Here is a 19,196-nt window from a genome sequence, read left to right on the forward strand (position 1 = left end):
TTATCCGATTTCTTCCTTTTCTTCCTTCCTGTCTCTAGTTCTTTCTTTCAAAAGCTTTCAGTTGCATCAGTGAGATAGAAATGAAGTTGCAACATTGATTTCTCATTTAAAACTAGTTAACTGAAAAGAAGCATAGCACTCTTTCTCTTTCTCTCCCCATGTTACTGAGCATCTCTGTAAATCTTCAGAAGGAAAAAGAAATATTATTAGCCAATGGGGTAAAAAGACAGTTTCCATCCTCCCCGAACCCATACTTAGTGTAGTGAAGTGTGAAGTAACTGCAAAGGCCAGCCATACCCCACAGTTATTCCAGGTGAATGCTCAGCCCATGGTCCAGCCACCCAGCATCTTTCACTGGCCAAGAACCTCAACCTATAGGTTGAGGGAGAGCTTAAGTCTAAGCTAAAAGGCAATAAAATCTTGTAGGGTCTTGGCCCAGCCCCGTCCCCCTGTGCTTGAAGCTAGCTTAATCAGCCTTTGAGGATGAGGAGTGAGATTATGAGTTTGCTGGAATACTGGCACAATGACCTATGCTTCAGAGTTGAACTTGAGGCTACAAAGAAGTCTCTGGCTTTCCTGTATGAGGTGAACGGAACATAATCTACACTGTCTTCTTCTTCTTGGTTCTGATTGCCAGGAACCCAGGGTAGCTGGAATAGGTGCACACACAGGTGTGCAGATATGGAAAGAACAAGTCTCCTGTCTGTTTGGTGTATACATTTATACATTGTATACAATGTATACAGTTTGGTATATACATTTATACATTGTATACAATGTGTACAGTTTGGTGTATACAATGTATACAGTTTGGTGTATACATTTATACATTTAGAAATATGATTCTTCTTGAGAATAGAGAGTTTCTTAACTCCATTGTGTCTCATAATATTAGAGGCCCATTCTAATATTCATTAACATCTCACGTCAGAGTAAAGGATTATCAGGTAGGTAATTTCAAATAAAATCATTTGGTGTAGCAAATAAAACTGCAGAAGCAGTCTATTTCCATATGCTATCATCTGCAGACTGGTTTCATTTAGCTCCTTAAAAAGGACTCTGGGAATGATCAGATAAAAGAGACGAAGACAGGTTCCCATAGTTCCCATGTCCAGACACCACTTGAAGGGGGAGGGGCTGGACTGTTATTACACACTCAACTCTACCCGGGCCCCCAAGTGATAGCCAGCACCATTTCAAACTCTGTGGGGAAAGAGAAGGAAAAGGGAACGGAGAGATACTTTGGACCACTGGTACTTACCACGAAGTGGCTTTGATTTAATTCATCAAGTTGATTCACATTAACACTGCTAGAGATATTGTTCTTCCTTTATCCCTATCCTCTAGCAATGCACAGTTCTTCACCAACACTGTGACCAGAGGGCTCTCCTAGGAGTCTGAGGCAGGATCTAGCTTCCTCAAGGATGCCCCTAGCAGGAGCACACGCTTTCCATTCAGGCCTCTGAGTACCTATGCAGGTGCCCTTGGCAGTTGAGCTCCATGAGAGCTGGGAAAGCTTGGTGGGAACGCAGCGCTGGGCTCCCAGCATGTTTGCTGGCTCAAAATGGGAGCCTCAGAGAATGCTGCCTACATGCTTCCCACAGAGCTCGGCTTGTGCTTCTACATCTGATTCCAAGATGTGTTGTACATCTTTTCAGATGACCTTCAGAAAAATCCATTTTATTTTCTTGTCTTTCTGGAGAGTGACTTTGTAAGAGGATGTGATTCCTGTGTTTTCAGAGTCAAGATTCCTTTTTACAGAGAAATGTGATGTGAAGATCCAGGAACAGACTGTCTCACCCACTTTGTTCTTTGTCTCTTTCCTTTTGTGTTTATATCTTCCCTTTCGCAACTCACAAATCCTTGGCCCCTGACTCTTTAGTGCCCGTCTCTGTGTCTCGTACCTTCGCTGTCAGCAGAGGGGACTCTCTGGCAGGCTCCCCAGGTAAACATGCATGGGTGTCTCGGGTCTCTGTAGATCCAGAGGGGTTTGCAAAAAGCCTTTGGCCTCTGTCACTTTCCTGCATGAGAACTAATCTCTCCAACAGGCACTCCTGTGACTAAGGCATAGCACTTTGCACAAATAGCACTCATTTGCACATACCACCCAGGCATTGCTGGTTCAGTGGTGTCATTTGTGAGTTTACCTCCCAGGAATGTATCTGTGTATGCACATGGAAAAATGGTGGGGGTGAGGGATAGTGTGAGTTTTTCCTCATTTGTCTGACTACAGAATGGAGGGATGAGGAGTACAGCATGAATGAAGTAGAAATAGTGGAATACTATGCTTTATTTCTACCTATTTTCTTACTACCTCTCTTTCCTTCCATGTCCTCATCTTCCTAATAATGTTACTATGTGATGATCATATTCTCACTAGCTCTGCTCGTACAAAGGATGCTATATGTAAAACTTTCAAAACAACTTTTCATTAGGTTTAACCTCTTTTGTTGATAAATGAAATAGTCACTGGGTTTCTTTTTAATTGGGTAACAATTCCTCATAGAGCTAGACAATAATTCAATGACTGAGTAGAATGCAACAAATCTGAATGATCAACTGTTTGTTTTCATCTCTAGAGGTTGTTCTCTTGGGCTCTTGGAGCAAGTAATGACTAAACCAGGAATGTATTTGTTAAATTGCCCTGCAGTTAGAACACAGTCCAATTTCCTCTACCCTCTAAATCTGTATCCCTTATCACATTGCTGGGGTAATGATACTAAGACCCCACCATATCCTCAGTCATCGAGAAATCGCTTATGTTTCTCTGTCTGTATAGTAGACCCTCAACATTTAAAAAAGGCTTTGTTTTGAGACTTCAAACCCTCCAATTTGCAACCTCAGAAGTATTTATGTTGACTTCTGTTTTTTCCCAAAATCACTTTTTTTCATCAAAAACCATCTGGTCCTCATGTTGATCTATACAAGATGAGTTAACCACCTTCTCAAATTTTGCCGAAGTTTTCTCTCTGTCTCTCTCGATGGTGATTTTCCACTAAGAAATAGTTTTTCTTGCTTTGTGAGAGCTCATGCCTTCATAATGACTACAGGATTGGACAGTCAATGTGAGATGCCAACCTGGTGCCCTCACAAGCTAAATGGTCTGCTCCTACATGCCAACAAAATTAGAAATGACCACTTGATGCACCTTCAAGTTCCTTCACATGCAGTGAATCTTGGTGAATGCCAAGAGTGTGCTGTGAAGGTTCAGAGGAAAGGGGAGATGAACACTTTAAAAGACTTTCAGCCCAAAAGATCAAAGCGAGGATGTGTTTTCCTTTTTAATTAACCTTCAGTTAACCAGATGACCTAGTTAATTGTAACTTCCCAGTTAAAGGAAGGTTAATTCTAGTTCATCTGTATTGATTATGATAAGGTTCATGATAACTCAATGTCAGACAGAGATGGAAGTGATTCCCTCCTGCTGTGCCGAACCCCCAGGAAGTGCTGAGACTTCTGATCCAACTCTGGGTGGTGTCCTGTGCCCCTGAGAGTATTTTCAACTTTCCCCCCTTTTCCATGACTGTGGATATTCAACACAACAGGAAATTAGTGTCAACACAATGGAAACCCTACGCATAAAGAGGTAAGCTTATTCCCACCCTTGGTTTAACTCTGCAGGGTGGAGCAATGGTGGGTACAGTGGGAGAAAACCAGAGGTAGGGAGTGCCTAGTTTCTCCTTTGGCTTATTCCTGTCCACCTTATGTCTGGTCCCTATCTAGAGCTAATCACTGTGCCTTCCCAGTGATCAGGTGACATTGACAGGACCTATTCTGTGGTATTTCCTCTGTCACTCTTGCTTTTGTTCTATATCATTAAAAGAAGTAGCCTCAGAGGCCTGGGATTTTGTAGAAAGAAGTTCCAGGTAACTTCTGGCCCTGTAAGCACAGACTTTGGAACCAAGGGTTCTTATTCAGTGCTCAATCGTCCATTCATAGTGTGCATTGAGATCAACAATGATGCCATTTTCTCCTAGAATATACCAAAGTACCTAAAAATTTTTTTTACTTTGCAAAATGTGCTAAGTGGAAATATTGATTTCTGATCCAGATACATTAATTTACTTATATGCTAAATCTCAACCCTATCTTATATGGGGGGAAAATAAATCCTAGAAATTAGTAGGGCCTTTAAGTCTAAAAAAGAACTGTCATTGTCTTATTTGACTCCCCACAATCACTTTGGGAGATAGGCAGGAATTGTCATTGAAAAACAACAGATTAAAAAAACAGGTTCTGAGAAAGTCAGTCAGTGTTGTATGTGTAGTAGGTAGGTAGAGGGACAAGGACTGGAATCTAAGTCTTAGATCCTGCTCTCCACCTACTGCCTGGGACCTTGCTGTACCTCTGAATACAGACATTTTGTGCCCCCTAGAGGGCTGTGATTTATTTGCATTTTGAAAGCAATGCTAATTACGAATCTGGTGCTCACACTAGATTGAGGCCAGGGGTCTCTGCACCAAATATTGCCATCATTATCCATAGGAAGTCTCTTTCTATTTGAGCCTTAGTTTGAAATAAGAGCACAGTGGTTCACAGATTACCTCCAGGGTGTGGTGTGGTTAACCAACTTGGCAGGTGCTTTCATTTAAGAAATGAAACTTCTGATCAGGGGTTTTCCCTGAAAGTACACAGCCCCACTGCAATTATCATTCCCTTTCCCTAGATTCACTCCTTCTCTCTTCTCCTGGTGGTGGAGATAATTTTGAATTCCCCATCACAGTCCTTTCAAATCCACAAAAGCACAGAGACAGAGACTTTAGAACCAAGAGTTCTTTTTCAGTGCTTGGTTATCTATTCATAATGTGCACTGAGATCAATAATGACAGTTTTCTGCTTGAATATACAGGGAATCTCTAAAAATAATATTTCTACTTTGCAAAATGTGGTAAGTGGAAATATTCCTTCGAGTTGGCTCTTGTGTGATGAACATTTGGAAACCATTAAAGCTCTGTGTAAAGTGAATGAGTTCATCTGGGATCCTAACTTGGGCTTAGAGTTCACATTGTAGTTTTGACAGACAGCTGACTTTGGTGTTCGGTTGTCTGATGCTAAATATTGCTCCAGTATAATGAATTTTAATAATTCTAGTTTGTACTCTTACAGGTCTATGTAATTAAGCTTCCTCATCCATTTTGGAGAACAGAGATAGCCCATGGCACAATCACAGTCAGACCAAAGTAGGCCATTCCCCCTCATCCCTCACTGATGGTACAAAAGATATAGGCAGGCAACCCCTGAACCCTCCTTTTTCCTCAAATCCCCATAAGGAAAATGGGAGCTTAGCATTCTACTTCTGTATCTTGGGGTCTGATTCCAGGATAGGGTTGTGAAGGTTCCCTGGATACAGGTGTCACAAATGAAGCAAGAGTCCCAGAGCTGCTGTGTATAGATTTTCAGGGCCCCTGACTATTACTGCAGAAGGAGAGGAGATTCCATCCAGCCCCAATTACAGTGTGAAGTCCTCTTCCATACCCTTTGCCACCCTGCCCCCAATTTTACCCTATTGCCTTCTCCACCCAAACCTCAGCAATCCAAGTAGCCAACCCAGGACAGATATCTCTTACAGACTGACCACTCAAAGGCTGCAGGAATGAGGTCTGCCACAGTTTCATAGAGCAGAAAACCCTGCTCCCCATCACCCGGTTACACCCGAGCCAACCCGAGGGTCTGATGCAAGAGCAAGAGTGGGCAAGGGATGGGTTGGTTGCTTGGCCTGCCGCCTGCTGACAGGTTCCGTGGTTGGTGTTACATATCCCACTGTTTGATCTGTCTCCTTCCAGACCTCCTTGCACTATACTTAGGATTTTCCCCCTCGCTTCACTCCCCCAAGCTGTGCCTCTGTGCTCTTAGGATATGCCAAGGGGAATTATACACCTTGAACTAGTTTGCCATGCTGCTAGGACACTTGTCTGTTACTGATTTCTTCTGCTTTTTATTAAAAGCATTTCCATGTCCCTTGCTCAGAAACCTCTGAGTGTATGTGCACAATTACCAAAATGCCAAGTCATCAGCATCCCACCTATTGAGGAATGTCAGACTCCAGGACACGAAAACATTGATCTCGCACAATACTCAGAGGAGCTGGGACTTTCTCACAGAGTAAAGGTTCTTTTTTCTTTTAAAAATTGCTTTTATAAACTCGATCTTTGTAAGACAGTTGTATCGTTTGGTGTTGGGAATCCTTTATGATTTTATAAATAAACTTTCAATAGCATTGTTTTTACTTAAAAAAAAAAAAAGACATGTTTTTCCTCCTCCCAGCACAATAGTGATGTAGCTTGTGTTTGACATGTGAGTCCCTGTGGGTGTCATCTACACCGGGTGCCAGTGAAACGATGAGAGCTTTGGAGGGAACTGGGATGTAGCTGTTGCCTCTGTCTCCAACAGGAGAAGCTTCCACGGATGGAAGGAGTTTAGTAGATAAAATAGGGCTATTTCCCTGTTGTCCTCCCTGAACATATCTTGAATTGTGACATAAGAGATGAGGATGTGGAACAACTGGTGTAGGGTGTGTGAAGCCCATGTCTGGCCAGGCAAAGTGGAGGATTATTGAGGAATGGTGGTGATTCTCTGAGCAGCTGAAGCCACAAGCCCTGCTCACACTCTCTTCCCTTGGTTATGTCCAAACTGAGTTGAGGTCAAAACCCACCAGGTCAAGGTATGGTTTTCCAGATGCTGCACTGGGGCCAAAAAAGCTACTCTTGGGCAGGACTCTCTGCCCCACTTTTCTGCAACAACTAGCCTGGAGGAAAGAACACAGACTTATCCAGCCACCACCCTAAAACAGCCACAAATGGATCTGGCCAAGCCAGAACTCATCAATTTGTTTTCTCTTTTCTTCTTCTTTTTTTATAGATTTAGGGAGTACAAGTGCATTTTTGTTACATAGATATATTGCATAGTGGTGAAGTCTGAGCTTTTAGTGTGGCCATCACCCAAATAGTATACATTGTACTCATTATATAATTTGTATCCCTCACCCTCTCCTGCCCTTCTGGGTCTTCAATGTCTATTATTTCCCTATGTCCACTTGTACATATTATTTAGCTCCCACTTACAAGGGAAATGATGCAGTCTTTGACTTTCTGAGTTATTTCACTTAAGATAATGGCCTCTATTTCCATCCCTGTTGCTGCAAAAGACATGATTTCATTCTTTTTATGGCTGAATAATATTTCATTGTGTGTACACACACACACACACACAGACACACTGACACACACACACACACACACACATATATATATATGTATACAAAATCACATTTTCTTTATCCAGTCATCCATTGATGGACACTTGGGTTGATTCTGTATCTTTGCCATTGTGAATAGTGTTGCAAGAAACATACACGTACAGGTATCTTTTTTACATAATTTCTTTTCCTTTGGGTAGATACCCAGTTGTGGGATTGCTGGCTTGAATGTTAGTTCTATTTTTAAGAACTCACCAGTTTGTTTTCAAGGAATCAGGCCCAGAAGTGAAATGTACCTTTTTCTGCCCGACACTACTGCTTTTTACAATCACCTTGGTGTTTCATGTTGTTCTCTACAGCACCATCACTGTCCCTGTCCCTGTCAGTTCTTAGTCACTCTGGAGAAGGGTCTGGTCCTTCATCACACAGTGGATGGGCAGGGCCTTAGGCATCTGACTTCAGGACCCCGTGTTTCACATGCCCTTATTAAACAAACAGTCTTGCTGCTCCATGTGGCCTCTTCCTCAAGTTACTGGGTCAAGGCCTGAGGCTTCTTGGTGCCCTTTGATTCTAGTTGCACACTATTTTACTCTATCCAGCCACATTTCTGGAGTGTCTTGCTCCCCACCCTCACTTCTTGGGGAAGTCAGCTTCCCCAGAATGACTTTAGGTTTGTGATGATTTAAGAGCTTTAGTGACTTTAAGAACTTTAGTTTGATGATTTAAGAGCTTTAATGACTTTAGCTTTGTGATGATTTAAGAGCTCTGAAACCTTTTTTTAAAACAAATTTAGATTATAAACTTTTAGAGTCATTGTATCGCCCTGTGGGACCCTGACGTGCTGATTCATTTATTCTGCATGTTTTCCTTGAGTACCTTCTCTAGGCCAGGTACTGTGCTAGGTGCTGGGCGTACAATGAGGATAACCAGAGAAGACAAGGTTTCTGCCCTCGTGGAATTAAAAGTTGAATTAAGTAGATGTAACAAGTAGTTACTAATATGTAATTAGTACTTGTGAAAGTGCTTTGAAAGGATGGATGGGGATCATGATAGAGGAGAACAAGAGGAATCTTCCTAGGTGACCAGACAAGGTCTTCAGAGAAGGTGGTGCCTCAGCTGAGAACTAGTGACTGAGGAGCAGACAGCCATTAGCTGAGGTGGGAGGAGGTGGGGTGGGGAGGGGAAATGGCATTCATCGAGGTGGGGAAAGCCTGCATGGTTAAGGACGCCCAGGGAGGCCAGTGGCTAAAGCAAAGCAAGAGAGAGGAAAGGAGGTCCCAAGATAAGATCAGATGGGAAAGCAGGGGCCAGGTCACAGCAAGGAATTTGGATTTTATTCAGACAAAACAGGAAGCTGATTTGTGTTTTAAAAATGTGATTCTGGCAGCTGAGGTGAAAACAGATTATAAGATTCTAAGTGGGGAGACTGTGGTCCAGGTGAGGCTGAGGTAGCTGGGATTTGAATGGAGACAGAGATAGGACTGATGGGCTCATTATGTCAGATGGATAGCAAGGCTCCATGTGGGGCTGAGGGAGCGGCAGGAGTCAAGGACAATCCTGGGGTTTCTGGTTTCAGGAACTGCATATAAGTGGATGACACTTACTGAGAAGGGGGAAGACTGGGAGTGGACTCCTTAATTCCATAATCAGATCAAGACAGTGATGATTATGGTTCTAATGAGAAAATGATTCAACCTATTATTTTACTCTTTCTGCTACATGGTTTGCCAGACAACAGCTTGGCAGCTAAATAGATCATCAATCTTCCATGACTCATTCCAAATAGAGGCTAATCAAATATTTTGCTTTATCTCAAGAGACAGGATTAAATTCCCAAGGTTCTACCCTGAAAGAGCAGAATCTATAAAGAATCTGATTTTTCATTTGAGCCCCCTGAGCTAAATCTGTGTTAAGAGAAGCTGACAGCCTCCTCATCCCCTTTTTTGGAAGAAGCAGAAGGATTGGGGGAGCTTTGCAGTCTACCACTTGGGGTGGTTCCACGATTGAGATGATGTTTGGAGTCACCTTTGGTATCCTCTTTTCTGTTGTTCCTGCAGAGGGCAGCTCACATAAAACCAAGTGACATGGTCTTAATTGAACTTTTCCAAGAAGTATTTCTTAAAAATGTGAAAAGAACCTGGCTAAGCATTCAGGAGATCTTTGACAGAAGGCCTGCAGATGATCCCAGTGCCCCCCTCAGGCCTATGCAAGAGGGAGCCCAGCCCTAGACCCACACTTTGGCCCTTCTCAGTCCAGCCCATCTATATGGGGCAAAGAGTTCTCAGGGCCAAAGGGATGTGCTGAGCCAGAGCCTGTGTCCTCCCTTCTAAACCACATTTCAGATATCCAGAATCCTGGAATCCCCACCCAAACAATCCTAGGGGACCAGGGGTCCAAAAGCCCTAGGGCCAGTGCTGACTATCCACCCACAGCTCTGTTTTCTGGCATGGTTGCTATGAACATTTGTCAAGGAAGAGGATAAAGCCTATTTTTACCGTTTATCAATGTAACTTCTAACTTAAAAATATTTATCCTTGTGGTTTGTGGGCTTCTGTTTGTCTCAGGCCCTGCCAATGTGGGGGCAGGCCTGAGTTCCTCCCACTAAAATGTATGGCCACATGAGGATTGGTTGCCTGTACTGTGACAGATGGTTTTGAGGGCAAACCCAAGGCCTTGGCCTTTCTAAAATAAGGTTTGTGATTGGAGTTGATGTAAAATACCTCACCATGATAGAGGGGCGCATGGTCTAGGGTAGCAAGCCATGCTTATAGTACCTCATCTCGTTCGGGGTCCTTGTGCACCTAACCTGAAGACAAGAACCAAGGAAGATGTGAACCACCTGTCCCCCCTGTCTGGGGAAAACAGATGCTCCAGCTCCTCACTGGGAGAGGTTGTGGGGAGCAGCTGAGTGGAAGGGAGCCATGAGTTTGTCTTAGGTATTTGTTCATCTTAGGAATAAACATCAACAAAGCAGCTCAGCTCCTTCCCGGGCTCTGATGGGAAGGGTGAGGCCCATCACCACCACCCAGTGTTACCATTGCCTGAAAGTCATATGGGACCTCAGTAAACAACACCTATCTCTCCCTCCTTCCCTGCCTCCCTCCTTCCCCCTTCTTCCTCCCCACCCATCCCTCCTTGTCTTTTCTCCATCTCTCACCATCTGCAGTAAACCGGTCCCCTTCTCGCTGCAGTGGGTTGAATCGCTCTGAGTCTCCAAACCGAGAGCGCAGTGACTTTGGGGGCAGCAACACCCAGCTGTACAGCAGCAACAACAACCTCTACATGCCCGACTACTCAGTCCACATCCTCAGTGATGTGCAGTTTGTGAAGGTAACTCCCCCAGGAAGGTTATCCTCTCCCAGTGGGCAGCGTTGGCTGGGTGAGCGGGACAAGAAGACCACCCCCATTCCTAGGTGGGATGTTCGCACCATTCCCCTGTGTTCCAATACAGTGCTGGGTGGTAACTGCTACTGGCTGTATAAAGGCTGTTTTCAGTAAGCTTTAGGACTGTTCATTATTTGTCACTCTTTTAACATCTCCTGGCCCCCTTTTTTCATGTGGGGAAATGAGGCACAAAGTAATAGATTAGCTTGCCTGACACAAGTTTCTGCCAAAATCATTTCTTTTGGATCCCCTACCATTGGCATCAGTTTGATTTTGTTCATTGGTCTTTCTAAGATAAGATTTTTCTAAGATAAGTTTGCAGGTGATTAATAAACCAAGTGATGTGTAGAAGAAACCATGCTATACATCTGCCTGTCTGTTGGTTCAAAAGAAGAAACCATGCTATACTTTTAGATATGATAATATATTTTTATACCTTAAAGTCTAAAACACAACTTGACCTGTGTGTTAACTGAAAATCTTTTGTAGTCACTAGTAGGACCCCTTGAAAATTACTAAGCTATTTGAAGAGAACCGTGTGCAATTGCCCAGGAGAGAGGTAGCAAAAGGCTCATGGCCTCGTAATTAAAGAGGAGGGGAGCTGTTTCTTCATACCCCTCACTGGGATTGGCATCGCACAGGAGCCTTTAACATTTTCCCCTTTCCTCTTTTCCGTAGGTTCTATTTTTTTTTTTTTTTTTTTTTTTGAGACAGAATCTCGCTCTGTTGCCCAGGCTGGAGCGCAGTGGTGTGATCTCGGCTTACTGCAACCTCCACCTCCTGGGTTCAAGCAATTCTCCTGCCTTAGCCTCCCAAGTAGCTGGGACTACAGGCACGCGCCACCACGTCCAGCTAATTTTTGTGTTTTTAGTAGAGACGGGGTTTCACCACGTTGGTCAGGTTGGTCTCGATCTCTTGACTTTGTGATCCACCTGCCTTGGCCTCCCAAAGTGCTGAGATTACAGGCGTGAGCCACCATGCCCAGCCTGTTTTGTTTCCTAGTATTCTGCAAACCATGACAAACTTTGTCCTGAGATCTAGCTAGAGCCCCATTTAGCCCAGGCCAGCAGAACACCCAGTGAGTTCACTTGGTAGCTGTTGTACAGTTGCAGGCTGGATCATGAGAGGTGCACTGAAATCACCAGGGTGGAAGAAGGTCCTTCTTTCCAGAACACATGCCTTCATTATTTGGAGAGGGGTGTGTGCTGGCCAGTTTTCTGTGTTTCAGGACTTTGTGGACAGCCCTGAGTTAAAACTGACATCAGCCTATAAAAGTAACCTTGAAAAGTAACCATGGAATGTTGCCAAAGGGAGGGATAGAACCTGGGGGATGGGGTGAGACAATAACTGATTTTGCAGTAAACTGTGCAAGGCACTTTACTGAGTCCTTTGTTTGAATTATCCATTTAATCTCATAGCCACCCTATGAGGTAGGTATTGCTGTCATTCCCATTTTCTAGATGAAGAGTTGAGGTTTGAGGAGTATAAGGTCACACGGCTTAGTAAATGGCACAGCCAGGCTTCAAAGTTGGGTCTTTCTGCCTCCAGAATCCAAGCCCTGAAGTCAGTGGGCTTTAGAGTGAGCGGTAGGACATTGGAGCTAAAGGAACCCTAGGCAAGTGCCTTTACGAGCTGACCGAGCAATGCTCATGGGTTCATATGACTGTGGACACTTAAGTCTAATGTGACAACCTTAGAAAACCATAGCCCACGATTCTGCTCCTCATAGCTTCCAGCCCTGAAGCCTCCTGATTGCTAATGCAGACCTTCCCCAGAAGGGGAGGTAGGGAAAAATTGGGAAAAGAGGAAGTCTAGTATGTTAAGTCTGGTTGGTTTTCATGTTGGACATGTGATCTGTAGGGAAAGAAATGGAAAGTCATAATATGAGTACATGATTCAACAAATATTGAATGGAGGCCTGCTCTGTTCTTGGCACTGTTGAGATACTGTGGTGAAGACAGCAAGCTGCTGCCTTTCGGGAGCTTACAGGCTAATGAGGGAGAAAGACAACAACCACATACATAACCTAGGTAATTTCAGGTAGTAATAAGGGCTGTGAAGGAAATAAAAAAGAGGTCATTGGGATCAGTGATTGGGCAGAGAGGGCAAGGAGACTGCTCTTGAAATGGCTATCAGACAGGCCAAGAAAGGACATTTTTGCTGAGACTCGAAAGGGGAGGGGGAGAATGTTCAAGATGGAAACAACAGAGGCTGGAAGGAGCTTGGTAGTTTAAGGGTCTGAGTGCCGGCCCATGGTGTGCAAAGGCAGAGGCTCCATGAGAATGTAGCATCACAGGTGGTATCACCTGGTATCTTTAGGCCGTAGTAAGGAATTTGGATTCTATTTTATGTGTGGTGGGATTTTTTCTTTTTTTTTTTTTTTGTAGAGACAGGAGTCTCACTATGTTTCCCAGACTGGTCTCAAACTCTTGGCCTCCAGCGATCTTCCCACCTCAGCCTCCCAAAGCAATGTGATTACAGGCATGAGCCATGGCACTCAGCCAGAATTTTTAAGTTTGTTTCTCTTTTCATTTATATTAGTCATTTTCGGCCACTGTAACAAATTACCATAGACTGTGTGGCTTAAACAACAGATATTTATTTCTCACCATTCTGGAGGCTGGGAAGTCCAATATCAAGGTACCAGCAGATCCAGCATCTGATGAAGGCTCACTACCTAGTTTGCAGATTACCTCTCATTGTACCTTACATGGTGGAGAGCAAAGAAAGGAAGTAAACTCTCTCTCTTTTTTTTTTTTTTAATTGAGACAGGGTCTCACTATGTTGACTAGGCTGGTCTTAAACTCCTGGCCTCAAGTGACCCTCTTGCCTCCGCCTTCAAAGTGCTGACAAGCTCTCTTCTTATAAGGGCACTAATCCCATTCATGAGGAATTCACCCTTATATCCTAATCACCTCCCAAAGGCCCCACCTGCTAATACCACCACATTGGGGTTAGGATTTCAACATATGAATATTGAGGGGACACAAATATTCAGTCCATAACCATTCATATCAGAAGTTGAGAAAATCAGTATGAAGAGTTGGTTTGCTGCTTGGAGTAGAAAAGTGAAGGAGATTTTGAAGAGTCATATTCAATGGGCAAAACATCATTAGTCTTTACAGATTGGACAGTACTTTCAGGAGATGGATTTGGCAACTCCTCAGAGGAATGTGCTAAAATGATTACCTAGCATTAAGTTTGTAAGAATTTTCTTAAAACTTGCCGATGGGCTGGGCGCGGTGGCTCATGCCTGTAATCCCAGCACTTTGGGAGGCCAAGGTGGGTGGATCACCTGAGGTCAGGAGTTTGTGACCAGCCTGGCCAACATGACCCCGTCTGTACTAAAAATACAAAAATTAGCCAGGCATGGTGGCAGGCGTCTGTAATCCCAGCTACTCAGGAGGCTGAGGCAGGAAAATCACTTGAACCTGGGAGGCGGAGGTGGCAGTGAGCTGAGATCATGCCACTGCACTCCAGCCTGGGTGACAGAGGGAGACTCAGCCTCAAAAAAAAAACAAAACAAAACTTGCCAATGATCTCATATCTCCAACCCTAGAACATAAGGAAAAGGAACATTCTACAAATCACAAGGAACATAAAAGTCTGTTTCCCAATGTGAGATCGTGTCAGTGTTGAAAACCCCAAGTCCCAGGTCAGTTCTCAGGTGTAGGTGTCTGTCCTTTTTGTCCAAACAGAAGACTTTGCTGTGATCAGTGCAGCTGAGCAGCACAGAATTTGATTTTTCTTTCCATCTGGATATTTTGAAATCGAGAAGACTAAATGTCAAAAGTAGAGAAGTTGAGAGGAAGGTGGAAACCAATAAAGTGTTATTCAACTGGGTGCGGCCGCTCACGCCTGTAATCCCAGCACTTTGAGAGGCTGAGGTGGGCAGATCACCTGAGGTCCGGAGTTTCAGACCAGCCTGGCCAACACGGTGAAACCCTGTCTCTACTAAAAATACAAGCAAAATTAGCCAGGCATGGTGGTGGGCATCTGTAATCCCAGCTATTCAGGAGGCTGAGGCAGGAGAATCATTTCAACCCAGGACACGGAGGTTGTAGTGAGCCGAGGCCATTGCACTCCACCTGAGTGACAAGAGTGAGACTCTGTCTTAAAAAAAAAAAAAAGAGTGTTATTCAAAAACCTCTTTAGGCCAGGCACGGTGGCTGACACCTGTAATCCCAGCACTTTGGGAGGCTGAGGCAGGCAGATCACTTGAGGTCAGGAGTTCAAGACCACCCTGGCCAACATGGTGAAACCCCATCTCTATTAAAAATACAAAAATTACCCAGGCATGGTGGCGGGCACCTGTAATCCCAGCTACTCGGGAGGCTGAGGCAGGAGAATTGCTTGAACCTGGGAGGCGGAGGTTGCAGTGAGCCGAGATTGGCGCCATTGCACTCTAGCCTGGGCAACAAGAGCGAAACTCCGTCTCAAAAAAAAAACAAAAAAAAAATTTTGATTAAAATGGGTAGTTCTCCAAAAAGGAATTCTGTGAGTTCAAGCTCCTTTTTTTTTGACACAAGTGCCTTTTTTGTTTTGATTTTCTCTTTTCTTTTTTTTAAAATATAAGATTCTGCCTTAGATTAACATTGAAAATTACCTACTCCTGATTGATTAGACTGTGTTAGGGATGTTATTTAGGCTGCTCATTTGTCTACCTCCCTCACCCGTCTCTCCCCATCTTTCCTTTTGTTATTATTGTGTTTTTTAACATGAGGGTTTTGGGGGAAGCTAAAGAGAAGACTGCAAGATGAGTGTTTTCACAGGGCAAAGCCCCTGTGGTTGGCTGCTGGAAGGTTTCGCAAGGGCTTTTTATATCCAACAGACTGAAGGTCCAGAATTAAGTCCAGGAGTAACTGAACTTCAAGATAAGTTACAAAATGAGATAGAAAGGTGTATCTAATAGTTATCTGCAAAAGGTGTTAAACAAAGCCATGATTAATACTAGTTAATAAGTTATGAAGGTACCGAAGAATTCTTATGAAGGTTTTTTGAAATGTGTTCTGTGTCATCATTAAGCTAAGAATACTTGGCAGATGTCTTACAGTCTGGACTGCATAACCTTGACCAAGATTCCTCATCACCGTCTGGTGGCCAAATCCCTAGATTGCAGCATTGTGTCTTCAGGGATGAATAAACCACTTGAAAGTGAAAACAGAACATCATACCGTGATAGGAGGCCAGGTGCAGTCACCCACACCTGTAATCCCACCACTTTGGGAGGCTGAGACAGGAGAATCACTTGAGGCCAGCAGTGTGAGAGCAGCCTGGGCAACAAAGTGAGACCTCATCTCTACAAAAATATTTAAATTAGCCAGGCATGGTGGCATGCACTTGTAGTCCCAGCTACTCGGGAGGCTGAGGCAGGAAGATTGCTTAAACCCAGGAGTTCAAGGTTACAGTGAGCTGTGATCATGCCACTGCACTCCAGCCTGCGCAACAGAGCGAGACCCTGTCTCTAAAATAAAATGACAGAGACATCACATTAGCCTAAAGGTTAACTTCTGGACATCTTGGCTGCTAAGTCAAAAAGTCCAGAAAAGCACCCTTGCTTTTTGCTACTGTCAGAATAAACAGACCTCCGCTTCCTTTGTAGCTTAGTGGGTGCTTGGATTCTAAACTGGCCACTCTATAAGAGAAGACAATTTGAACTAAAGCTGTTGCTAATAAATGGTTATATCTACTGCAATGAAGAGGAAACAAAAACATGGAGTCTGTTGAAAAGTGGCTTGATTCCCTCAGTCAGCTAATCGATAAGTATTTGTTAAGCATTAACAATGGTTCTGGGTGCCATGAGCTATACTACAGAAATAGAATCTAATAAAAATATATCCTCTGCCTTATAAGTAGATTAAGACCTAGTTAGAGAGAGGAAGCTTAAGGTAAGTTAAATATAGTGACCAATGCAGGGTACTATCTAATTCATTACAAAATTATGTGGAATTTTTTTTTTTGACAGAGTCTCACTCTGTCCCCCAGGCTGGAGTGCAGTGGCACAATCTTGGCTCACTGCAACCTCCGCCTCCTGGGTTCAAGCGATTCTCCTGCCTCAGCCTCCTGAGTAGTCAGGATTACAGGCGTGCGCCACCACGCCTGGCTAATTTTTGTATTTTTAGTAGAGACAAGGTGTCACCATGTTGGTCAGGCTGATCTCGAACTCCTAACCTCGTGATCCACCCGCCTGGGCCTCCCAAAGTGCTGGGATTACAGGTGTGAGCCACTATCTGGAATTTTTTAAGCACTAATTGGCTGGAGAATGTACTTTAGGAATTTGGAAAGAACAAGAGGAGAGTTAAGGCAATGCCATGCAAAGGGACACCCTTAAACAGGTATGGAAGGCAAGTAGACATGGTGCATTCGAGGGACTGGGTAGAGAGAGAAGCTGGGCGGGACCAGTGGTTCTGTCCTGGTGAGTAGTGGGAGTGCTGCTGGCCCTTCAAGGCCAGATCATCGAAACGGCACAGCGTTTAGGCGGTCCACTAAACCTTCACCATCCAGTACAGTAGCCAGTAGCCATCTATAAGTACAGCCATTTAGTACATGTGGCTGTTGAACGCATGAAGTATGTCTCTTTCAAACTGATGTGCTATAAGTGCAAAATACACATTGTATTTCAAGACCAGTGCGAAAAAGAATTTAAAATTCCTCACTAATCACTTTAACTAATCACATGATGATGTGAAATTATTTTGGATATATTAGGTTAAATGAAATATGTTATTAAAATTAACTTTACCTGTTTTTACTTTTTAAAATATGACTACTAGAAAACTTTGAATGACCCATGGGACTCACGTTATATTTCTCTTCAACAGTATTATGCTAGATTAAAAGAAGTTGTCGTAAGTTGTTGAACAAGGAGAAGGAACTGACAAGAAGTGATACCCGAACCTAGAAATGCCTCTGGGAGAGGCAGAGCAGAGTTGCTTCCCTGGATACATTGGCACCTTGTCAACAATTTCTTTTAAGGCAACACATTGACATGGCAGGAGTTCATGATTTTGAAAAAAAAAATTTTTTTTAAAAGAGAGCTGTGTGAAAGCAAGGCTGTTAAGGCTGTGAGTCACATAGAGGATTTAGCCATTGGGTGGTACCTTTCCTTTTATATAAACACCCACCAACAGTGCGGACCCTCTCCAGCCCCTACCCCTCCCCACCCTTACTGCCATACACTGCCATGCTTCTTCCTACTAATAAGGCTTTCTGAATCTTCTCTTTAGCATCACTGACAAGTGGTGGTTGAACATCTGTGTGAATGCCTCCAATGATGAGGAACTTGGTACCTTACGAGGAAGTGTGTCCCATTCACTCAGTATTGTTACCAAAAATACTTTCTTCCCATCCTTTCCTCCCTCACAATGCTTAAAAAGAGGGTTAGAGTTCCTGGATCCTTGATTCCAGGTAACAAGAGGGGCTTATCATTGTTTCTTAAAAACAAAAAGAGGCCGGGCGCGGTGGCTCACGCCTGTAATCCCAGCACTTTTGGAAGCCGAGGAGGGTGATGTCACCTGAGGTCGGGAGTTCAAAATCAGCCTGACCAATATGGTGAAACCCCATATCTATTAAAAATACAAAAAAAATAAACTGGGCGTCATGGTGTGCACGTATAGTCCCATCTACTCAGGAGGCTGAAACAAGAGAATTGCTTGAATCTGGGAGGCAGAGGTTGTACCACTGCACTCCAGCCTGGGCAAGACAGAGCGAGACTCCATCTCAAAAAAAAGGAAAAAAAATTTAAAAAAAAGAGTGGTACAACTCACTGAAGATAAAATCTGGGCAGAACTTTTCCAAAAATAAATTAGTTAAATAATATAGAGCATTTTGCAACAGTAATCATTCCCAAGAGACTTCCAGCTTAGGGGACGCAGCCAGTCTACCAACTCATAGGGGCCCTGAGACAGGAAATCCATTTCAAAGCCTACTGAAACAGCCCCTTCCTTCTCTCTTCCTCCTCTCCTTTCTTCACTCACTGTCCCTTTCCTTCTGTCCCACTTCTCCACTGTCCATACTTGGAATTGCCTTCCTTCCCCTACTTTCCCTTTTGCTTTATTTTCTTGATTAAGGATTTATTTTTCCAAGACCTAGTCTTGCTTTCACGGCATCTCCAGTCACACTGACTCTGGAGGCAGAGGGGACACTGCTCCTTCCCCCACCTCCACCCTGTGTGTGGCATCGGCAATTTAGACATAATGAGATGGTAAGCTTGACAGCTGTCTTTGAAATGTATGCCCATTATAAAGTCAAATGGTGAGACATGCACGTGGACATGTTTTAAACAACCATTCCTAACAGTTTTGTATAATGGGTTCACTCATGTTATCTCATTATCTCTGGGCCTCTTTTATAAGATCAGAGAGGTTAACAATGTGGCCAGTGTATTCATTTGCCCATTGGCTGATTAAAAATGTATATATATTTGGCCAAGGTCACCCAGCTTGAAAGTGGTAAAATTGAGACTTGAACTTTAGTTCTTGGCAGTGTGTTTCCTGCCATATTTCTTAGGTGAAGGGACATTTGGCCTTTGACTAAACTAGAAGCCAAATCTAAATAACTAAAGAACCCAAATAGAGTAAGATCCACTGCTTTACTGGGCTTACCAAGTGTCATTTAG

The 19,196-nt window shown here is 43.6% G+C and overlaps 1 protein-coding gene across 3 annotated transcripts in view; it reads left to right on the forward strand.

Annotated features, from left to right (window-relative positions):
* CNNM1 (cyclin and CBS domain divalent metal cation transport mediator 1) overlaps window positions 1-19,196 on the forward strand; it is a 66,686-nt gene that overhangs the window by 40,129 nt on the left and 7,361 nt on the right. For all 3 annotated transcript variants that reach the window (XM_063727701.1, XM_009245702.3, XM_054522762.2), the window contains exon 7: window positions 10,362-10,525. In XM_063727701.1, the coding sequence (XP_063583771.1) occupies window positions 10,362-10,525 (164 nt within the window). The remainder of the gene's footprint in view (window positions 1-10,361; window positions 10,526-19,196) is intronic.

This window comes from Pongo abelii, chromosome 8 (assembly GCF_028885655.2).
Source record: "Pongo abelii isolate AG06213 chromosome 8, NHGRI_mPonAbe1-v2.0_pri, whole genome shotgun sequence".
Taxonomy (NCBI): domain Eukaryota; kingdom Metazoa; phylum Chordata; class Mammalia; order Primates; family Hominidae; genus Pongo; species Pongo abelii.